At 36.4% G+C, this 19,225-nt stretch overlaps 1 protein-coding gene across 2 annotated transcripts in view; it reads right to left on the bottom strand.

The window, feature by feature from the left end:
- SLC35D1 (solute carrier family 35 member D1) overlaps nt 1-19,225 on the bottom strand; it is a 54,754-nt gene that overhangs the window by 12,115 nt on the left and 23,414 nt on the right. Inside the window, exons 9-11 of one of the 2 annotated variants that reach the window (XM_055350402.2) lie at nt 10,043-10,110; nt 8,880-8,958; nt 27-8,371 (exon numbers count right to left, since the gene is read on the bottom strand). In XM_055350402.2, the coding sequence (XP_055206377.1) occupies nt 8,333-8,371; nt 8,880-8,958; nt 10,043-10,110 (186 nt within the window). In that variant the 3' untranslated portion in view covers nt 27-8,332. Of the gene's footprint in view, nt 1-26; nt 8,372-8,879; nt 8,959-10,042; nt 10,111-19,225 lie in introns of those variants that run through there. The other variant, XM_004025935.5, reaches the window with a different exon arrangement.

Genomic DNA, 19,225 nt, shown 5'->3' with positions numbered 1-19,225 from the left:
TCAGTTCCTTTTTCCTCTCCAAAATCTTTTTCATTTTTTGCCACCAGGTCTCACTCTGTCTCTCAAGTTGGAGTGCAGTGGCACAATCTCAGCTCACTGCAATCTCTGCCTCCTAGGCTCAAGCAATCCTCCCACCTCAGCCTCCCAAACAGCTGGGACCACAGGTGTGCACCACCATGCCTGGCTAATTTTTTGTATTTTTGGTAGCAATGAAGTTTCACCATGTTGCACAGGCTGGTCTTGAGCTCCTGAGCTCAGGCAATCCACCCGCATCAGCCTCCCGAAGTGCTTGGATTATAGGAGTTCAGCCACCACACCCACCCATACAGCCACAGAGCCCAAATCTTGATTAATGGGAGAAAAAGATTTGTGTGACAAGTCTTGGTTATAGCTTTTGGTTCTCTGTGGCATGAATATTCAAATTGTTTGATTCCTTTCTTCCCCAAAATAGTCTTTTCCTTTATCTTTGTCTTTCTGTGTTGCTCTGTCATAAAAATTAGGGTACTGCTTGAGGTTCTCTTGTCATTTTGTGCCCTTGAAAGTTTGACTTCTAATCAAGTAGAAGCACTCTCTCTTGGTCTCTGCCATCTGGGGGCATGATTTTTGAGTCACGGCAGGTGGCCAGTCTAAAAATGGCTAGAAACCCAAGACTTTGTTCTAAATGTGTCAAGCTCTTAGGACAGTCTGTCATAAAAAGTCTCATCTACAAGGGCTTTTGTCATCTCAACCCTTGTTGCCTGGTTAGTACTAAAAAAGTCCAGTCGCATGAGGGCCTACCTATTGTCACAGATTAACAAGTCTGTGACTGGTGGTACCCCACATATCTGTGGGTTACTGGAGACCATCTATGATAATTAGAATCTTTCACTATCTGAGCCTATTCCTGGCAATACATTTTTTGGGCGGGGGCATGGGAACTTTGGGAAGGCTCTTCTATGCCCTCTCCAAGAACACATTTCTAAACCTAAAAAATTACATCCTAGGTTTTCCATAAAGAGACTATTAGATTGAGTCACTATTAAAATAAGTACACCATTAAAAATTCAACAGCCAAAAGATGGATCCTTTAAATTAGACTCCTAAATTAAAAAAAAAAAAATTTAAGAGATTTCTTATTCTAAACAATTGATGAGAAGGTCACATTTTTTTTAGAAGACACATAATAGTGTCATGGTTAGTCTTAAAAATTTTTCTCTTGACAAAATTAAAAGAGCAAAAATCTGACCTAAAACAAAGTTAAAATCCTTTGTAAGCTCACACTCCCTGCTTTAGATCCCCTGTGGGATTCACAATAAAGGCTGCTGTACCTTATGGCTGGTAATTCAAGTTGTACACTTTCACCACCATAGCCTGGGTTCAATTCCTGGTCAGAGAATCAGCCCCTTTTGGCTCAATATTCATGTGACTTTGACTTTTTGGGGTACCCATTCACCTCTTTAGAGATGCCAGGTGCATCCTTAGTTAAGTCATAACTTTGGTTAAGTCTTACTAGTTTCACTTGTGAAGGTATCTTCAGTAGAAAAAATTCAAAAGGCAAAAATATCATCTGTTTATCCCCCCAGCTAAAATCTGACAGTAGATTTTAAAAGACTTTTTAAAAAGAGCTCTGTGTTTAAAAGCTTAATTAAAAACTGATATTCAAATTATACATGCATATATAATTTAAGAACATATATCCTGGATATATATATATATATATCCTGTTCTTAAACTTTTTTTCAGTAGACTAAAACTCTTTTAAAATTATGTTTTTAAAATTAGACTCTTAAATTTTACTTCCTTTCTTAGAAATTGGGCCAGGCACAGAGGCTCACACCTGTAATCCCAGCACTTTGGGAAGCAGAGGTGAGCAAATCACTTGAGCCCAGGAGTTCAAGACTAGCCTGGGCAACATGACAAAACCCTGTTTCTATAAAAAATAAAATAAAATAAAAGTTGGCCAGTCATGGTCGCAGGTGTCTGTAGTCCCAGTTACTCAGGAGGCTAAGATGGGGGGATCAATTGAGCCCAGGAGGTCAAGGCTGCAGTGAGCCATGATTGTGCCACTAAAGCCTGGGCAACAGAGTGAGACCCTGTCTCAAAAAATATATATTTTTCTCCCATTTACTCTTATTTCTTCCTACTCCTCCTTCCTCCTCTTTGCTGTCTTTGGTACAACATAAAAGAATCTAGAGGGGACTTCTAATGATTCAGATCCCTTAAGAAACACAAAAAAAGGTGCCATCTACCTCTTTCTTGTACTGTAGGAGAAACGTGACTTGCGTGTGTGTGTGAGATGAGTGGTGAGTCATCACCACGGTAAGAGCTACAGTTTTAGAGGTGACTGGTAACAGCTGTTTACAGTAAACGATTATTACTACAAGAGACTACTTGTTTCTTTGTGAGTTTAGATTTAAAAGATGTAGTTTAAATACTTTTAAAAATGTCTGTATCAAAGTACACTATACAAGCATTGCATAACCTGGTTTCATGGCATTTTTCTTTCTGGGGATGTGGGATTCAATGTAAAAGCAAAATTCTACATTTGTAAAGCTCTATATGTTTTGCCTTTCAACGGTGCCTACTTTCCACATATTTTAATTATTAGGCCCTAAAAACTACAGATGCTTTGTTGACCCTGTTGCTTAATGGGCTCTGCCTTGAGCTCAGTGATCCAGTTAAAAAACAGACTAAATTTTACAATGCCCCTCTAAATAAAATTAGTCCCCTTATAAAATCCTATAAGTTCCTATAAGTCTGTTACCTTGACATCCATTTTTAATCTTCCACTAACACATTCAAACTCCTTTTAAAAAATATAAATTCTCTCTCTGCACTTTAAAATTTAATTTACTACCCTATTTTCTCTAAAACACAATAAGGGCTTGGGCCATGTGAGGCAGATAAACTTTAATCTTTTTCACTTACAAAGTTTAAATCCAACTGTTCTTTTAAACTAGTGAATTTTACTGGTCTTATGGCTAAAATTTAAAAACCAAAGCTATAAAGTCTTTATTTGTGTCCATCTATATTTTTATATATACATGTCTATGTGTATATACTGTCTACATAATATCAAATTAACTTATAAGTTAGTACTCACAAATTAAATAGGCCCAAATAATTTTCAAGTTCACGTGATTTTAGTAATCCTTAATAAATTAAAAGTTTAAAAATTATTAGTAAAATAAAATTAAAATATCTTCAAATTTTTAGTGTTTTTTTTTTTTTTTTTGGCCTGGTTGGATTGATCAGAGACAGGTTTATACTGTCTCTACTAAATGTTGTAAGGTCACAGAACTGTTACTTCTATAATATTTTTAATGCTTACTTAATTTATCTGTGAGCTTATGTGTGTAAATTTGAGACTTTAGATTCTAATGTCTAGACAAAAAAGGTCTGGGGACAACACCCAGGCCCTGTCCTCCCTAGCCCAACCATGTCTCTTGGCCATACTAAGGATTAACTCCTCCAGGCATTGTGTTCACAGCTCTATTCTTTGTCTTGCACTGCACATAGTTAAAATTACTTATTTCCTAGGTTTTTCACTAAGAGTTACTAAGAGATACTATCATAATTAATATATATAATTAAAACTACTAGATATTAAAATAAACAATTCCATATGCAAAGTATATTCAAAAAGGAAAATGTGTTTTTAGTAAAAAAGGTTATAAAACACATAAAAATGTGTTTTTGTAAAAAAAAAATATTTTGCCTAGTATAAACGTTTAAAAAGTTTTTAATTAAAAAAACAAAAATAAAAAATTTTAAAAATGTTTAAATTTAAGAGGCTATTTAAAAACGTACAAAAATCTTGTGGTCAAACTAATTAAAATTAAATAGATTTATTTACAAGGCTTTATTAAAAATTAACTTTAATGTTAATAATACACTCATACAAAAATAAAATCTAATTTTCTCTGGTTTTTTTTGAGACAGGATCTCACTCTGTTGCCCAGGCTGGAGTGCAGTGGCGTGATCTCAGCTCACTGCAACCTCTGTCTCCTGGGTTCAAGCAATTCTTCTGCCTCAGCCTCCCAAGCAGCTGGAACTACAGGCGCATGCCACCATGCTCAGCTAATTTTTGTATTTTTGGTAGAAACAGGTTTCACTGTGTTGGCCAGGTTGGTCTAAAACTCCTGGCCTCAAGTGATCCCCCTGCCTTGGCCTCCCAAAGTGCTGGGATTACAGATGTGAGCCACCAAGCCCAGGTAGTTTTCTCTTTCAAACAAAATTTTTATGTACTATTGATAAAAAATAATTTTTAAAATTTTATTTACCTTCTAAATAAATTACAAAAAAGAGGGGGTAGAGGGAAAAACAGATTCAGTATGACTCATGGTATCTTTATTATGTCTTATAAGTCTCTACCAAGAGTAAAAAGTTTTGCTTTTTAAAATCTTTAAATTATCACGTTGACTAATGATATCTTTTAGTTGCCTGCAATCCTGTTTTAAACCTTTGTTATCTGACATATTTCCCCAAATCAAAATTTCAAATTCAGTTTTTTTGACCTCAAACTAACTTTTTAGATAATAGGGCCCCTAGAAGTCCAAGAGAAACATATTAGCCTTATTTAGTATGTTAAAATCAAATGGAAATCATTAAAAAAATGGTGCTTAACTTTCTCTGCATTATATTTATATAAATGTGTTATTAATATATGTTCTAAACCTGTATGAGATTCCTAAAGATTTGAAATGTCTTCAGATATATTATCATTAATAATTATGATTATGTTAAATTGGTATATGCCAATGAAATAATCAAATTTCCTTGTCAATTGTTAACTATTCTAAGACTTTTGCTTTCCATTGACAATCATTGCTTTACTTTGATTCTTCTCGAAATGTAGTTTACAATCGGTAGAGTCCAAAATTTGCTTCTTCTTCGGAGAAATTAATAAAAAAGACTCTGATAAGTAGTTGTAAATATAGGTTTCTGGTAACTTTATTGAACAGACCATTAGACTAGGTAAAAACTTTCAGTACTCTAGTTAAAAAAACTGATGTATTCATGAGGATTGCTAACCTAACATCCAACAGCATAAGAATTACACGGAATTACATTAGTAAAAGACTAACTTTTATGACTTCCAAAAAAATGCTGTGTTTTCCAGTCAAAAAACTTTTTTTTCTTCTAAACTATTTATAATTTACAACAATTGGGTAAAATATACTTTGTGAACAAATTTAAAACATCTTTCTAACTAATTTCTCCAAATTTAAAAACTATTTATAAATATTCTTAACTTATCAGAATATAATTATTTAGATAAGTTCAATACACATCTGTTTTCTTTGTAACAGGACACAGAGACACTGGCTATTTTACCAATACTTTGACTAAAATAACATATTTGCAGATATGACCAGACTACTTGAAGAAATTAAAGTTGACTTTATAAAGCCAATAAAAAGACCCTTGTCTACACAGTTCCTTTATAAGCTTCCTGACCTGTGATAAAAAATGTAACTTTCTGACAGACCAAGGGACCTCGAGTTATTTTATGATATCAAAAGGAGAAAGATTCACCCAATGTGTTACAGGTATTAGAGTCTGGTGGCAAATCCTTGGCTTAGCCTCGTGGCCTTGAGGCTTTTAAAAGTCTAATAATCTAAGATTCCTTATTAAAAAGTTCCAATAAAACTAATCTAAGAAGAGCCTATATGGCCAATCACTATTCTTATTACACTTTATACAAATAAGCAGGCCAAGTACAATAAAACTAAAATTTATTTTACAAATAAATTAATCCTACTATGATTTATCTTTGGTAAAAATGGTAGACTAGAAGAAAAAAATTATGTTTCAAATAAAACTATAGCACATCTGTTTAAATTAGATTCTAGCCTCATTAATTGTTATTGTTGTTATTACTTCTCTAATATTTAGACTAAAACCTGAATTCTTTCCTGGCTACAAGTTTCCAAACTAACACTTTCAAATTTTTCTTCCATTTTTGACTTTAAGCCACTGAAAGTTGAAACTGTGCTTTTCTTAAAGCCCTACAAACTGAAACTAGACAACGTAAACTTCAGGAAAAATCAGAAGTTAAATACAAACAACCTTCATGCCTACTGACGTATAGAATACTCAGAAAGTTCACTTCAATGCTGATTTGAACTATAATCCAGTAAAATCTGTCAGATTGCCACTGCAATCTGAGATACCTCAAGGACTCTAAAAAACTCTATACACTACTCCAGACGTTAACCTTCGTTTTTTCTTCTGTTTCCACAAAAACATCTCTTATTAAAGATCTGTTTCCCTTCATCATACACAGAGGTCTAGTGTATCTACAATGCCACCTTCTAAAATGGGACACAAATGTTTAATCCATTCTTAGGACTATGACTAAAAAAGATATGGGGCAATACATTTAAATTTACTCTTTTCTGCTTATCTAAATTTGTTTTTTCACTTCTTTGTCTATCTCTGATGACCTCTGGCCCAAATGGCTTTTAATATATAAAACTTTTTCAAGTTTTAAAGTGAGGACTGAAGGAAATTAAAATGTTTTACCCCAAAATATATTTATCTGACTTATTTCTCACAGGCCTCTAGATTAGGCCTATGAGACACAAAGTAAATTGATACAGTGAAAAAGGCCAAAAAGAAACTTCAAAATTATTTTTCTAATAAAACGCCCTTTGAGAGAACCTTCAAAATTATGTCAGCCTCTTCTAGGCCTAAAGATGAAGACAGGAGGTTGCCTTAGAAAGGATTTTCCTATTATTTGAAGGGAAAAAATAAAATTAAGTATCATGTAACAATAAACAAGGCTAGCAGGCAACTTAGGAAAGTGTATAACAGGACCTCATTTGAATACAGAGATCCAGGGAGGTGGATTAATTTATGTAAGTTACCCAAGGAACTTCAGAAATGAAGGTGACAGAGAATCCAACCCATGCTGCTCAAAATCAGAAGTTGGAAAACCTGTAGGTATATATTAGGGTATCCTAAGCAAGGCTGGCTATCAAGAAAAGACACCAACGTCTTCAAAAAAGAAATTATCAAGAAGCACAGAAGAGTCATGATAGCTCAAAACTAAGACTGCAATTCTCAAACTTTAGTATACCCGACAATTGCCTGGAAACCCTGTTAAACATAAACATTTCTAAGCTTTACTCTAGAGATTCTGACTGAGTCTATCTGGGTAGGCCTTGGAATTTCTACTTTCAATGAGTTATCCTAAGTGATTTTCCCACCATGCTGAAGAGAAAAAGGAATGCTGACCGAAGGATTTGCAGGGGGATTCTCAAGCACAGAAGGAAGCTTAAAGCCTCTTGTAGGAGGAATGGCTGAGCTAAACGGGTTATAACTAGGACGCTAATGACAGAAGCTGCACTGTATCCTGTGAGACTTCGACCCTGCAAGGGTATCAGCAGATTCCCATCTGTCTGCATGTGCAAGCCATCCTTCAACAGTGATACCCTGCACCAGTATGAAGCAAGAGCAGTAGTGAACTAATCAGACAATTCAGTTTTTGCCTCCCTGTGGAGTTTGTAAGTAAAATTAATCACCCTGGAATGAGTAAATCCATGGAGTTCTTGGACTACTGTGAGGAGAAACATATATCAAAAGGAAAGTATAAACCTTATACAAGCAAGAATGACTTTATTTGTATCCCATGTTGATAATGATAAAGTACACTAAGAAATCCCAGGCAAATAGGTTTACTTATTAAAATTAAACACAGGCTTTCCTGCATCATCCATCTCCTTAACTAAAAACATGGCCTATTTCTCACATTCTCGCTACTCTTATGCTGAAGACGAAAGCCATCCACTTTGCCCTTGAGGCATTCACTTTACAAAACCAAAACATACCTAGAGCTAATTTGAGGGGAGGGGCCTAAAACTGTCTCAGCCAGCCCAATCCCTGGCATATAGATTGTCTCTAGCTTTCTAAAGGAATTCACACAAATTGACCTGTTACAGCTTAATTTGGAATTCTATTCACAACAAACAGTTCAATTTCATGATTTGAAACCACAGACTTTCTGGATTTTAACCCAATCTAGTCTCTAAAATGAGATCAGGTGGGCACCACTCTATTGAGACTACAGAGATAAACAGCAGAGCAGTAAAAACTTGACCTCTGAAATCTCTTCCCTCACTACTGAGTAATGGGGCATCAGAAAGGAAGTCACAAGGGTAATGGCCCTCTTTTCCCCAAACGTTAAGGACCTACCTGTCTGGGTTTTGCCTTTTTAAGGAAGCAGGCCCACTTGGCTAATTCATTTGGAATTCAGACAGGCTGTGGCCTCTTGAATCATAAAGCACTAGAATCACAAAGTCAGATGAAAGAGGCCTCAGGCTTCAAGCCACCAACCTTAGCTCAATATTCAAGTCAACTTGGCTCTCCTGGCTGAAGACAAATTAGTCTGCCTCAAATAAAACGGATCAGGAGGAAATGAGATCATTGGAAATGTCAGACACAGCTTTCAAAAGTGAGCCATTTAAGGTTTGGCTCAGGCATAGGAAAACCCCCCCAATTAGCTTCTGGCCAGCATCCTTTCCCTACAAAACAGCCAGATCTCAGTGAGGCAGAGAACACAGCAGTTCTCATTAGGGGTTAAAGGGACAGGCTTATCACTACCAAGCTATTAATCTGCCCTGTCAGAAATAGACCTAATTCTATTCCTTCCTCTATTCAGATAATACATTTTCCTTTTCCCATGCTCTTCAGAGCTAAGCTGCCTCCAAGTAGAGACTATGCCCTCCCTGCATTCTTAAAGAATATTTCAGAAACTATCACCACAATTTGTCAAACTAAGACAATATGTGAGGAAATAACGATTTGGGTCTTAAGGCCATCACCAGACTCTTATCTTAAAGGAACAATTTTTAAATAATGCAGGTTCCAAAAAGTAACAGTATTTTTCTACTTACCTTAATACAGCCAACTATTGTAGTTGTAAGAGCAGAATTATACTGCGTGCAGAGTACTGTGGCGTACATTAAGATAAACCTAGAATGAAGAAAGCGGTATAAAATCCAGTTTCTCACTTTATAGTAATCTCTAGCCAAGATAAACAATCAGTGTTGGCCAAGCCAGCACATTCTAGTCACTGACCAGCTATGAATTTTCCCCACCTCACTGCTTCTTATACTGCACCTTCAGAATTTTTAAAATTTCACTAAATAGAAACACATTCATCTCCTTACCAAGAGTTTTTCTTTGCTGCCCTCATCAAAACCCTGAACCATCTCTTACAATCATGACTATTTTTATAGATCATGCTTCCTACTAATACACCTAAGCCAGACAGACAGAAAGCTCAGAGCTCACAGACCCTAAAAAGCAGTTGTGCACCTTCCATAAGGACAACATGTCCTCTGGGCCAGAGGAAGACAAGAGAGATCCTTAAATATCGAAGAAAACCAAATTAAAACTACTTTAAGAGGGGATACAGGTTCACTTAACAACTAAGTGGCAGCAGTTGGAACTCTGATTTACACTGAGGCTTCTGAGCTTAGTACCAAGGCATCAGGTCAACTTTATTTTGAAGCACCTGCTCACTGTGTGCCAGATCCAGTCACAAATAGCAACTAAACTGACTGGCTGAGGAAAAAAAACACATTAGAGAAATATGGACATGAGGATAAGAGGCATGTTTGCAAGTATCCTCTTAACCTCTACATATTCTCTCCTATGAGGAAGAAAACATGGTAAAGAGGGGTCAAACTGCCCCAAATTCAAATGCTGCTACTGCCACCTACAAACTGCGCAAATTTAGACAATTTACTAAAGTTCTATCTGTCAAATGGTCAGTATAGAGATAAAACTATATAATGCATGTTGAAATATAATGGTGCTTACTAAACAGCAGGTTATCAGGTAAATTGTTTCTTTTCTTCATCCTTCTAAGGTATCAATTCAGTAGCCCTAAGAGCACATTCCCAAGAGCTATGAAACCACCTGAATCTGGAGGCTTAATTATCCTAGGCTGACACACTCAGGAGACCTAAAGATATTGAGAAAAGAGGCATGCAAATTTCTCTAACCTATTTCTTTAGGAAAACTATCTGCTAACAAGGTAACAAAGGCTTACCCCATCACACAGGAGAGGGTGAACTGCAGAAGAAAGAGGGTGTCAGCCCAGCCTTCAAACTCCACAGCCTGCAACACACAAGAAAGCATTAAATTTTAGACCAGGCCTTCAAAATCAGCTATCCCGTTTTAATGTAAATCCTTCTACGAGTCTGCCTCCAACACAGACACACACACACACACACAGAGGTATATGTTTCCCTGAATCACTCCAAGGATAGAGAGTGATGTTCAAAGATTTCATGTATACAGAGTTGAACTAGTAAGTAGTTTCATAAGATTTTCTCCCATCCAAAATGTAACGTGGGGATTTTATACTTCTCACTATTGGTGCAAAGAAACTGGTATTTCCTTGAAGGCACAAGCCACATTTGGCTAATCTCAGTTCTTTCAGATGGCTATTAATGTGCTAGTACTAAAGGCTTTCTCAAACATTAAAACATGTTTCCTTTCTGTAACATGTGAAAGCTTAAATACAGCCTTAGTTATACAAATTCAGCTGAGGTCTATTCAAGGAGAATTACTGTTTTAAAAGTTCATTCTAAAAACAAGGTATTTTGTGTTGTTGTTGTTGTCTGTGTTAAGCCAAAAGGAAAGGAATAAAGAGAAATGAAAGTGTACACTGATCATCTCATCTCTCGTCCAAGAGGAATGGATTCTCAAGTACCTAGTTGTTTTTGCAATAGGAGTTTGATAAGCAAATGTGAGAAACATTCCACCTTTTTATCTCTGCTAACCTGTCCAGCTTCAACTTTTGCTACTTCCACATAAATCTCATGGCACCAGGGCTCCAACAATACCAGGCTCCCTGTGGCTTATAAACCATACCATACACTTTCTTACTTGCATGCCTTTGCCTGGAATGTCCTTCCCTCAACATTCGTCTGACTCCTGTTCAGCCATCAAATTAAAACTCAAGGCTCCCTTGTGGGGCCTTTCCCGATCAAGTACTCCTTCCTCTGTGCCTCAGTACTCCTCTCTACAGCTCTTGTCTCTTCGAACTGTAAATCTTTCCATACCATGTCTACAGAATGAACTCCCTGAAGGGAGGACCCACATCACATTTATCTAATCATATTCCTAACAGTGCTTGACAGACAGTTTGTTTATAGTTCTTTGTTGAGGTAGAATACATGAAAAATAAATTAATTTTAAGTGTTCAATTCAATGAGTAGTCACAAATGTATAATCATGTAACCACCATTATAATCACGATAAAGAAATCAACTCCTTCCAAAGTTCCCTCCTCCCCATTGAGTCAATCTCCCCTCCATTTCTAGCCCCTGGCAACCTCTGATCTACTTTCTGTTACTATAACTTCGCTGTTCAACAATTTCCTACAAGTGGAATTGTATAGCATGTACTCTAGTGTCTTCCTTCTCTTTCACTTGGCATTATGCTCCTAGGACTCATCCATCCTATGTATGTATCAGTAATTCATTCATTTTTATTGCCAATTAGTATTCTATCTTATGGGTATACCACAATTTGTTTATCCAAACACCAGGTAATTGACACTTATTTGGGTTATTTCCACAAGTTATTACGAACCTTTGAACCTTCGGTTACAAGTCTCCCAACTGACATGTTTTTATTTATCTTGGGTAAATAGCTAGAAAATGGGATTGCTGGTTCATTTGGTTAGGTGTATCTTTAACTTCGTAAGAAACTGCCAAGCTGTTTTCCAAAGTAGCTATACAATTTTGTATTCTCACCAGCACTATATGAGAGTTCCCACTGATCTATATTCTCACCAACACTTGAAACTGTTACAGGCCATTCTAATAAGTGGTTAAGTGATATTTTGTCATTTTAATTTGCATTTCCCTAAAGACTATCAATATTGAATATCTTTTAATCTTTGACATTAGCATTTCTTCTTTGGTGAAGTGTCTAAATCTTTCGCCTTTTTTTTTTTTTTTTTTTTTTTGAGACAGAGTCTCACCCTGTCGCGCAGGCTGGAGTGTAGTGGTGTGATCTCAGCTCACTGCAACCTCTGCCTCCTGGGTTCAAGCGATTCTCCTTCCTCCGCCTCCCGGGTAGCTGGGATTACAGGCACATGCCACCACACCCGGCTAATTTTTGTATTTTTAGTAGAGACAGGGTTTCACCACGTTACCCAGGCTGGTCATGAACTCCTGACTTCAAGTGATCCACCCGCCCTAGCTTCCCAAAGTGCTGGGATTACAGAGGTACAAAAGAGGTGCCCGGCCTCTTTTGCCAAATTTTTATTCACATTATTTGTCTTATTATTGAGCTGCACGAGTTTTTAAAAATATATTCTAGATAAAAGTCCTTAATCATACATATGCTATACACACACATACATAAAATACAAATATTTTTTCCCAGTCTGTGACTCACCTTCCATTTTCTTTTTTTTTTTAAGACAGAGTCTCACTATGTCGCCCAGGCTGGAGTGCAGTGGCACGAACTCGGCTCACTGCAACCTCCGTCTCCTGGGTTCAAGTGATTCTCCTGCCTCAGCCTTCCAACTAGCTGGGATTACAGGTGCATGCCACCACACCCAGCTAATTTTTGTATTTTTTAGTAGAGATGGGGTTTCGCCATGTTGGCCAGGCTGGTCCTGAACTCCAGACCTCAAGTGATCCGCCCGCCTCGGCCTCCCAAAGTGCTGGGATTACAGGCGTGAGCCACCATGCCCGGCCTCACCTTGCATTTTCTTAATAGTGTCTTTTGAAGAGCAAAAAATGTTAATGTTGATGTAGTCTAACATCAATATTGTCTTTTATAATTCTTGCTTATAACTTTTTAATGAAACCTGGGTGTAACAAAAAGTCAAAGATCTTCTCCTATCTTTTCTTCTAGTTTTATGGTTTTAGCTTTTACAGTTAGGTCTATGAACGTTTTAACATTAGTTTGCTAGAGCTGCCATAACAAAGCACCACAAAACTGAGTAGCTTAAATGGCAGAAATTTGTTGTCTCACAGTTCTGGAGAGTAGAAGTCCAAGATGAAAGTGTCTACAGGATTGGCTCCTTCTAAGAACTGAGACAGAATCTTTTTCTTGCCTCTCCCCTAGCTTCTAGTGGTTTGTTGGCAATTTTTGGTATTTTTTTAGCTTGTAGAGGTATCACCCTGATGTCTAACTTCATGTTCACATGGTGTTCTCCCTGTGTGCATACCTGTGTCCTAATTTCCCACCCTGCCCCCCAACCTTTTTTTAAGCAATGTCTTGCTTTGTCAACCAGTCTGGAGTACAGTGGCGTGATCATGGCTCACAGCATCCTTGAACTCCGAGACTTAAATAATCCTTCCACCTCAGCCTCCTGAATAGCTAAGACTATAGGTGTGCACCACCATATCTGGCTAATATTTTTTAAGTTCTTTTGTAGAGACAGGGTCTTGCTTTGTTGCCCAGGTTGGTCTCAAACTTCTGGCCTCAAGTGATCCTTCCACCATGGCCTCCCAAAGCACTAGGATTATAGGTGTGAGCCACCCTGCTGGCCCTTGATTTCCCTTCTTAGTAAGAACACCAGTCATATTGAATTAGTGACCCACCCTACTCCTGTATGACCTGATCCTAACTAATTACACCTCAATCATCACATTTCAAAATAAGATTTATTGTGAGGTCCTAAGGATTAGGACTTCAATACATGAATCTGGAAGGGGAGGGACACAATTTAACCTACAACACTTTCCTGATTAATGTTTGTATATTCCACAAGGTCATAGTCAAGGTTCACTATTTTGCATACAGATGTCAAATTGTTCTACCAACATTTGTTGAAGACATTATCTTTTCCTCATTGATCTATTTTCACACCTTTGACAAAAATGATTGCCCACATGGTATATTTCTATTTCTAGATTCTCTGTTCTGTTTCACTGGTCTGTCTACTCTTAATCCAATATCACAGTGTCTTGATTACTGAAGCTTTATAAGAAGTGTTGAAATCAAGTAAGGTAAATCCTCTAAAGCTGTTATTTTTGAAAACTGATTTGACTATACTAAGTCCTTTGCAATTCCACATAAATTTTAAAATCTGCTTGTCAATATCTACAAAAATCTTCCCATAGAGTTGGGGTGGTGTTGAATCTATAGATGAATTTGCTAAGAACTGACAAATTATATCAAACCATCTAATTAATAAACATAAAAATCACTTATTTAGGTCTTTTAAAATTTATCTCACTAGTGTTTTGTAGTTTTCAGCATACAGGTAACATATTTTGTTAAATTTATCCCCCAAGTACTTTATAATCTGAAGCTATTATAAGTGGTATTTTTTACTTAGCTTCGAAGTGTTCACTGCTGTTTTGTGGAGCTACAGTTAATTTTTGCATATTGACCTTGTACTGTGCAAACTTGCTAATTAGTTCCAATCACTTTTTTCTAGATTCTTTAAGATTTTCTACATATATCATCATGTTTTTAATACACACAGTTTTGCTTCTTCCTTTCAAATCTATATTATACAGATGGAGTTCTCCAACATAACGCTGAATAGAACACTATATGAGTACAGACATACTCGCCTTGTTCTCAAATCTTAGTGAAAAGTATTCAGTCTTTCTTTCACCATTAAATATGTCAGCAATAGATTCTTTGGTAGATGTCCTTTATTACGCTGAGAAAGTTCCCTTCTATTCCTAGTTTATTGAGAATTTTACACTCATGAGTGGGTGTCACCTTTTGTCAAATAGGTTTTCTGCATCTATTTAGGATAGTTCTACTATATTCTTGTTAATATGGTAAACTGCACTGATTGATTTTCAAATGTTAAACTAACCTTAATTCCTGAGATAAACACAATATGGTCATGATATACTGCCCTTTTAATATATTGCTGGATTTTTTTGTACTGTACTTTCTCCCCCCTTGTAATCTTTTTGTCAGATTTTGGCAGAAGGTAATCCTAGCCATATAAAATCAACAAGAAGTGTTCTATCTTCTATTTTCTGGAAGAATTTATGTAGAATTATTATTTCTTCCTTAAATTTTTTGTCATATTCTCCAGTGAAGCAATCAGGGCCTGAAATTTTATTTTGAGGAAAGTTTTTAACTACAAATTCAATTTCTTTAACATAAATAGGGCTATAATAGCCCTATTATTAATTAAGGCTTATGATTAATTTCAATTAAACAGACCTATTTAATTACTGTATTAGTCTCTTCTCATGCTGCTATAAAGGAATACCTGAGACTGGGTAATTTATAAAAGAAAGAGGTTTAATTGACTCACAGCTCTGCATGGCTGGGGAGGCCTCAGGAAACTTACAATCATGGCAGAAGGCACCTCTTCACAGGGTGGCAAGAATGAGTGCCCAGCAAAGGGGGAAGACCCTTATAAAATCATCAGATCTCGTAAGAACTCACTATCACAAGAACAAGATGGGGAAACTGCCCCCCATGATTCAATTATCTCCACCTGGTCCCTCCCACGACACATGGGGAACATGGGAACTACAATTCAAGATGAGATTTGGGTGGGGACACAGCAAAACCATATCAATTACTTAACAGAGTAGAGCTATTCATACATTACCTATTTCTTCTTGAGTGAGCTTTGGTACACAGTTTGTCTTTTCCAAGAATCTATTTTGTCTCAGTTGTCAAGTTTATTGGCATAATATTGTTCATAATATTCTCTTACTATTCTTTTAAAATATACCTGCTCTGTAATGAGGTCCTTCTTTAATTTCTGATATTGATAATTTATGTAAACTCACTTTTTGGCCTGATTAATTGGCCATGAATTAGCAATTTTATTAATCTTTTTAAAAAAATATTAGCTTTTAGTTTCATTGGTTTTCATTGCATTGATTTCTATTCTTATCTTACAATCTTATATTTCTTATGTTTATTTTGGGTTTAATTTTCTAGTTTCCTTTTTTTTTTCTTCCTTCTTAAAAGACAGGTCTCACTATATTGCCCAGGCTGGCCGTGAACTCCTGACCTCAAGTAATCTTCCTACCTCAGGCTCCCAAAGCATTGGAATTACAGGCATGAGCCACCTCATCCCAGCTACTTTCTTAAGACAGAGGCTTAGATCACTCATTTTAGATCTTTCTTCTTTTCTAAAATAAGCATTTAGGGATTTAATTTATATAATTAATTTTATGGATTTCCCTCTATATACTGTTTTGGCTGCATTCCAGAAATTTTCCTATGTTGTAGTTTTTTTGTTTTTTGAGACAGACACAAAAACAACCAGGGTCTGTTGCCGAGGCTGGAGTGCAGTGGTGCTATCTTGGCTCGCTGCAATCTCTGCCTCCTGGATTCAAGGGATTCTCGTGCTTCAGTATCCCAAGTAGCTAGGATTACAGGTGCGAGCCACCATGCCTGGCTAATTTTTGTATTTTTAGTAGACATGAGGTTTTGCCATGTTGACCAGGCTGGTCTCAAACTCCTGACCTCAAATGATCCACCTGCCTCAGCCTCTCAAAATGCTGGGATTGCAGGAGTGAGCCACCACACCCAGCCACTATGTTGTGCTTTGATTTTCATTGTTCAAAATATTTTCTGATTTTCTTTGTGATTTTTCTTTGTCTATGAATTATTTAGAGGTGTGCTAATTTGCAAATATCTGGGGATTTTCCAAGTATCTTTATGCCATTAATTTCTACTTTAATATTGTTCTGGTCAGGGAATATACTTTGTATGGTTTCAATTCTTTTAAACTATTAAGACTCGTTTTATGGCCCAGAATATAGTTTATCTTGGTATATACCCAATGTGCACTTGAAAAGAATGTGTACGCTGCTATTGTTGAGTGGATTGTTCTTTAATGTCAAGTAGATCAAGCTTGTTGACAGTATTATCCAAGTCTTCTATACTTTACTGACTTCCAGTGTCACTGTTTTATCAATTACTGAGTTAAAAATATTAAGATCCCAATTGTAATTGTGGGTTGGCCTATTTCTCCTTTCTGTTCTATCAGTTTTTACTTCATATATTTTGGAGCTCTCTCATCAAGAATATATACACTTAGGACCATTATGTCCTTTTGAGGAATTAACCCATTTTATCATTATGAAATGTTCCTCTTTATGGTACAGTTTCCTTTACATTCTATGTTTACTGAGCTCCTTGTGTGTGTGCCTTTAAAGTTTTCATCAAATTTGGGGGAAAAAAATTTCTACCCCCACCCTTCATAGACTTCTTGATATTGCCCCACAGGTCACTAATATTGTGTTCATTTGCTTTACAATCTTTTTTCCTCTATACGCTTCATCTTGGACAGTTTCCATCACTGTCTTTAATTCACTGATCTTTTCTCCTAATCTGCTGTTTCATTCCTTCCACTTTATTTTTCAATTCAGATATTTTTAATCCCTAAAAGTTCCAACTGAGTCTTTTTTTATAGCTTTCTTTTCTCTTCTCATCCTTTCTTAACAATCCTTCACAGCCTGTCATCCAAAGACTGAAAAATGTTGTTTGATAAATGTTTGATTTTCTAGTACCTTAATGTAGGAAGGTAAACCCTGTCCGTGTTATTCCATCATGGCTAGGAAATGAAAGACCACATTCAGTTCCTGATTTGAATTATAAACCTGTACCAAATGATGCTTCCACTAGGAAGCTTTCACAAAAACCTAAGTTGCACATTAGTATCTTTCCTGCCAAACTCAACAGAAGACTAAATGCTACTTTTATCAGGTTCCTTACTAAGTATGTGTAGATATATGGACATCTTTATGTACATGACTATCTCTCCAGACAGACACTGCAAATACCTTGATGATTTATCTCTGTATCCACGGTATTTAACAAAGTGATCAGAAAATAGTAGGTGTTTAATAACTGTTTGCTGGATGAATGGAAGACATGAGAACTCATGCATACAATCTCATGCTACGCTCTTTCATACCTGTAAACACAACCTCCTCTCTGATAAAAAATCAGTAACGCACAATAAACTGGCCTACGACTCAGGAGACCAGCTTCTGCTAGCAAGACTATAAGTTCCTTGGGAGCAGGAAATGTGTCACATGTCATTTCTGCAGAGTTCCATGCACTTAGAAGCGCTAAGCACAAATACTAGTGGTAGTGGATTAAACATCCATGATCTGTGGCCCAGCATCATTTTCTACACACAGATGAGGTGAACTTTGCTTTTTTTTTAATCCCTGGCCCCCTCTGAACTTTGCTTAATACACCCACACACCTGCTTGTACATGCTACTAACTGTATTTAAGTTGAATGTTAAATCTACATAATTTGTTTTTAAAAAAAGTTTTATTTCACATTTATCTGAAACTGGACCAGAATCTCAAGTATGTTTACATTTTAATTGTTCACATTTTAACTGTTTCTTACACTATCAGTTTGTCCTGTTTCCTGCGCCCCCCCAGCTTTATTAAGGTATAGTTAACAAAATATATAATTTTAACTTTTCTTCTAATAATTAAAGGTCATTTGAACTGCATATAACTCATTAGCTTTGCACTGAGTTTTTTTTTTTTTTTTTTCTTTGAACAGACAAGGCATAACCCAGTAAGCCAACGATTAGGCAATGGAAAGGTTACGCATACCCTGCAAGAAAAGCCATGGTACCTAGAAAAGTAGGTGGACCAGGATTCAGAAGCCTGGTGTCTTGTACCACCTCACCACTGCTTCATTATGCTAGACTGAGCTTCTGTAAAGGAGAACTGCATGGGTATTAAGGCTTCTTCCAGTTGTGACAAGAGTATTAGATCAGCTTGAAAAGTAGAGAGTTTATTTTACCCAAGCTAAAACACATAAAAGAAATCTCAGCCCTAAAACCTTTCCTCCAGCTCTAAATTATCTTCCTTTCCTGGCTAAGCTATTCTTTTATCCCAAAGTCATTAAGAATAGAGAATAAGTTGTTGTAAGGGACAATGATAATTCTCTGAACCTTAGTTTCTACATATGCAAAAAGAGGAATAATAAGGCCTCACCTACAGGGTTGTTATCAGAATTACAAAAAATATATATATGGATACAATCACTGACATGGAGGGAATCTGGCTCAATAAATGATGTCAGCTACTATATATAATCATTACTTTTAATTTTTTTTTTTATCAGTGACCTAATCAGTGGTTCAGTAATCAGAATTATTTGGCAAAGACCTCAAATAAACCTCTCATAAACCTAAGTTTCTTCTCTCCTTTAGCTCTAAATATCTCCTCTGCTTTCGGTGTACAATTCTGACATCTATTAAGTCCCATGTGCCAGGCCCCAGGCAGGCTTT

The sequence above is a fragment of the Gorilla gorilla genome, chromosome 1 (genome assembly GCF_029281585.2).
Source record: "Gorilla gorilla gorilla isolate KB3781 chromosome 1, NHGRI_mGorGor1-v2.1_pri, whole genome shotgun sequence".
NCBI classification, from domain to species: Eukaryota; Metazoa; Chordata; class Mammalia; order Primates; family Hominidae; genus Gorilla; species Gorilla gorilla.
Note: the sequence above shows the minus strand (reverse complement) of the source record. Positions and strands in the feature narration are given on the sequence as shown.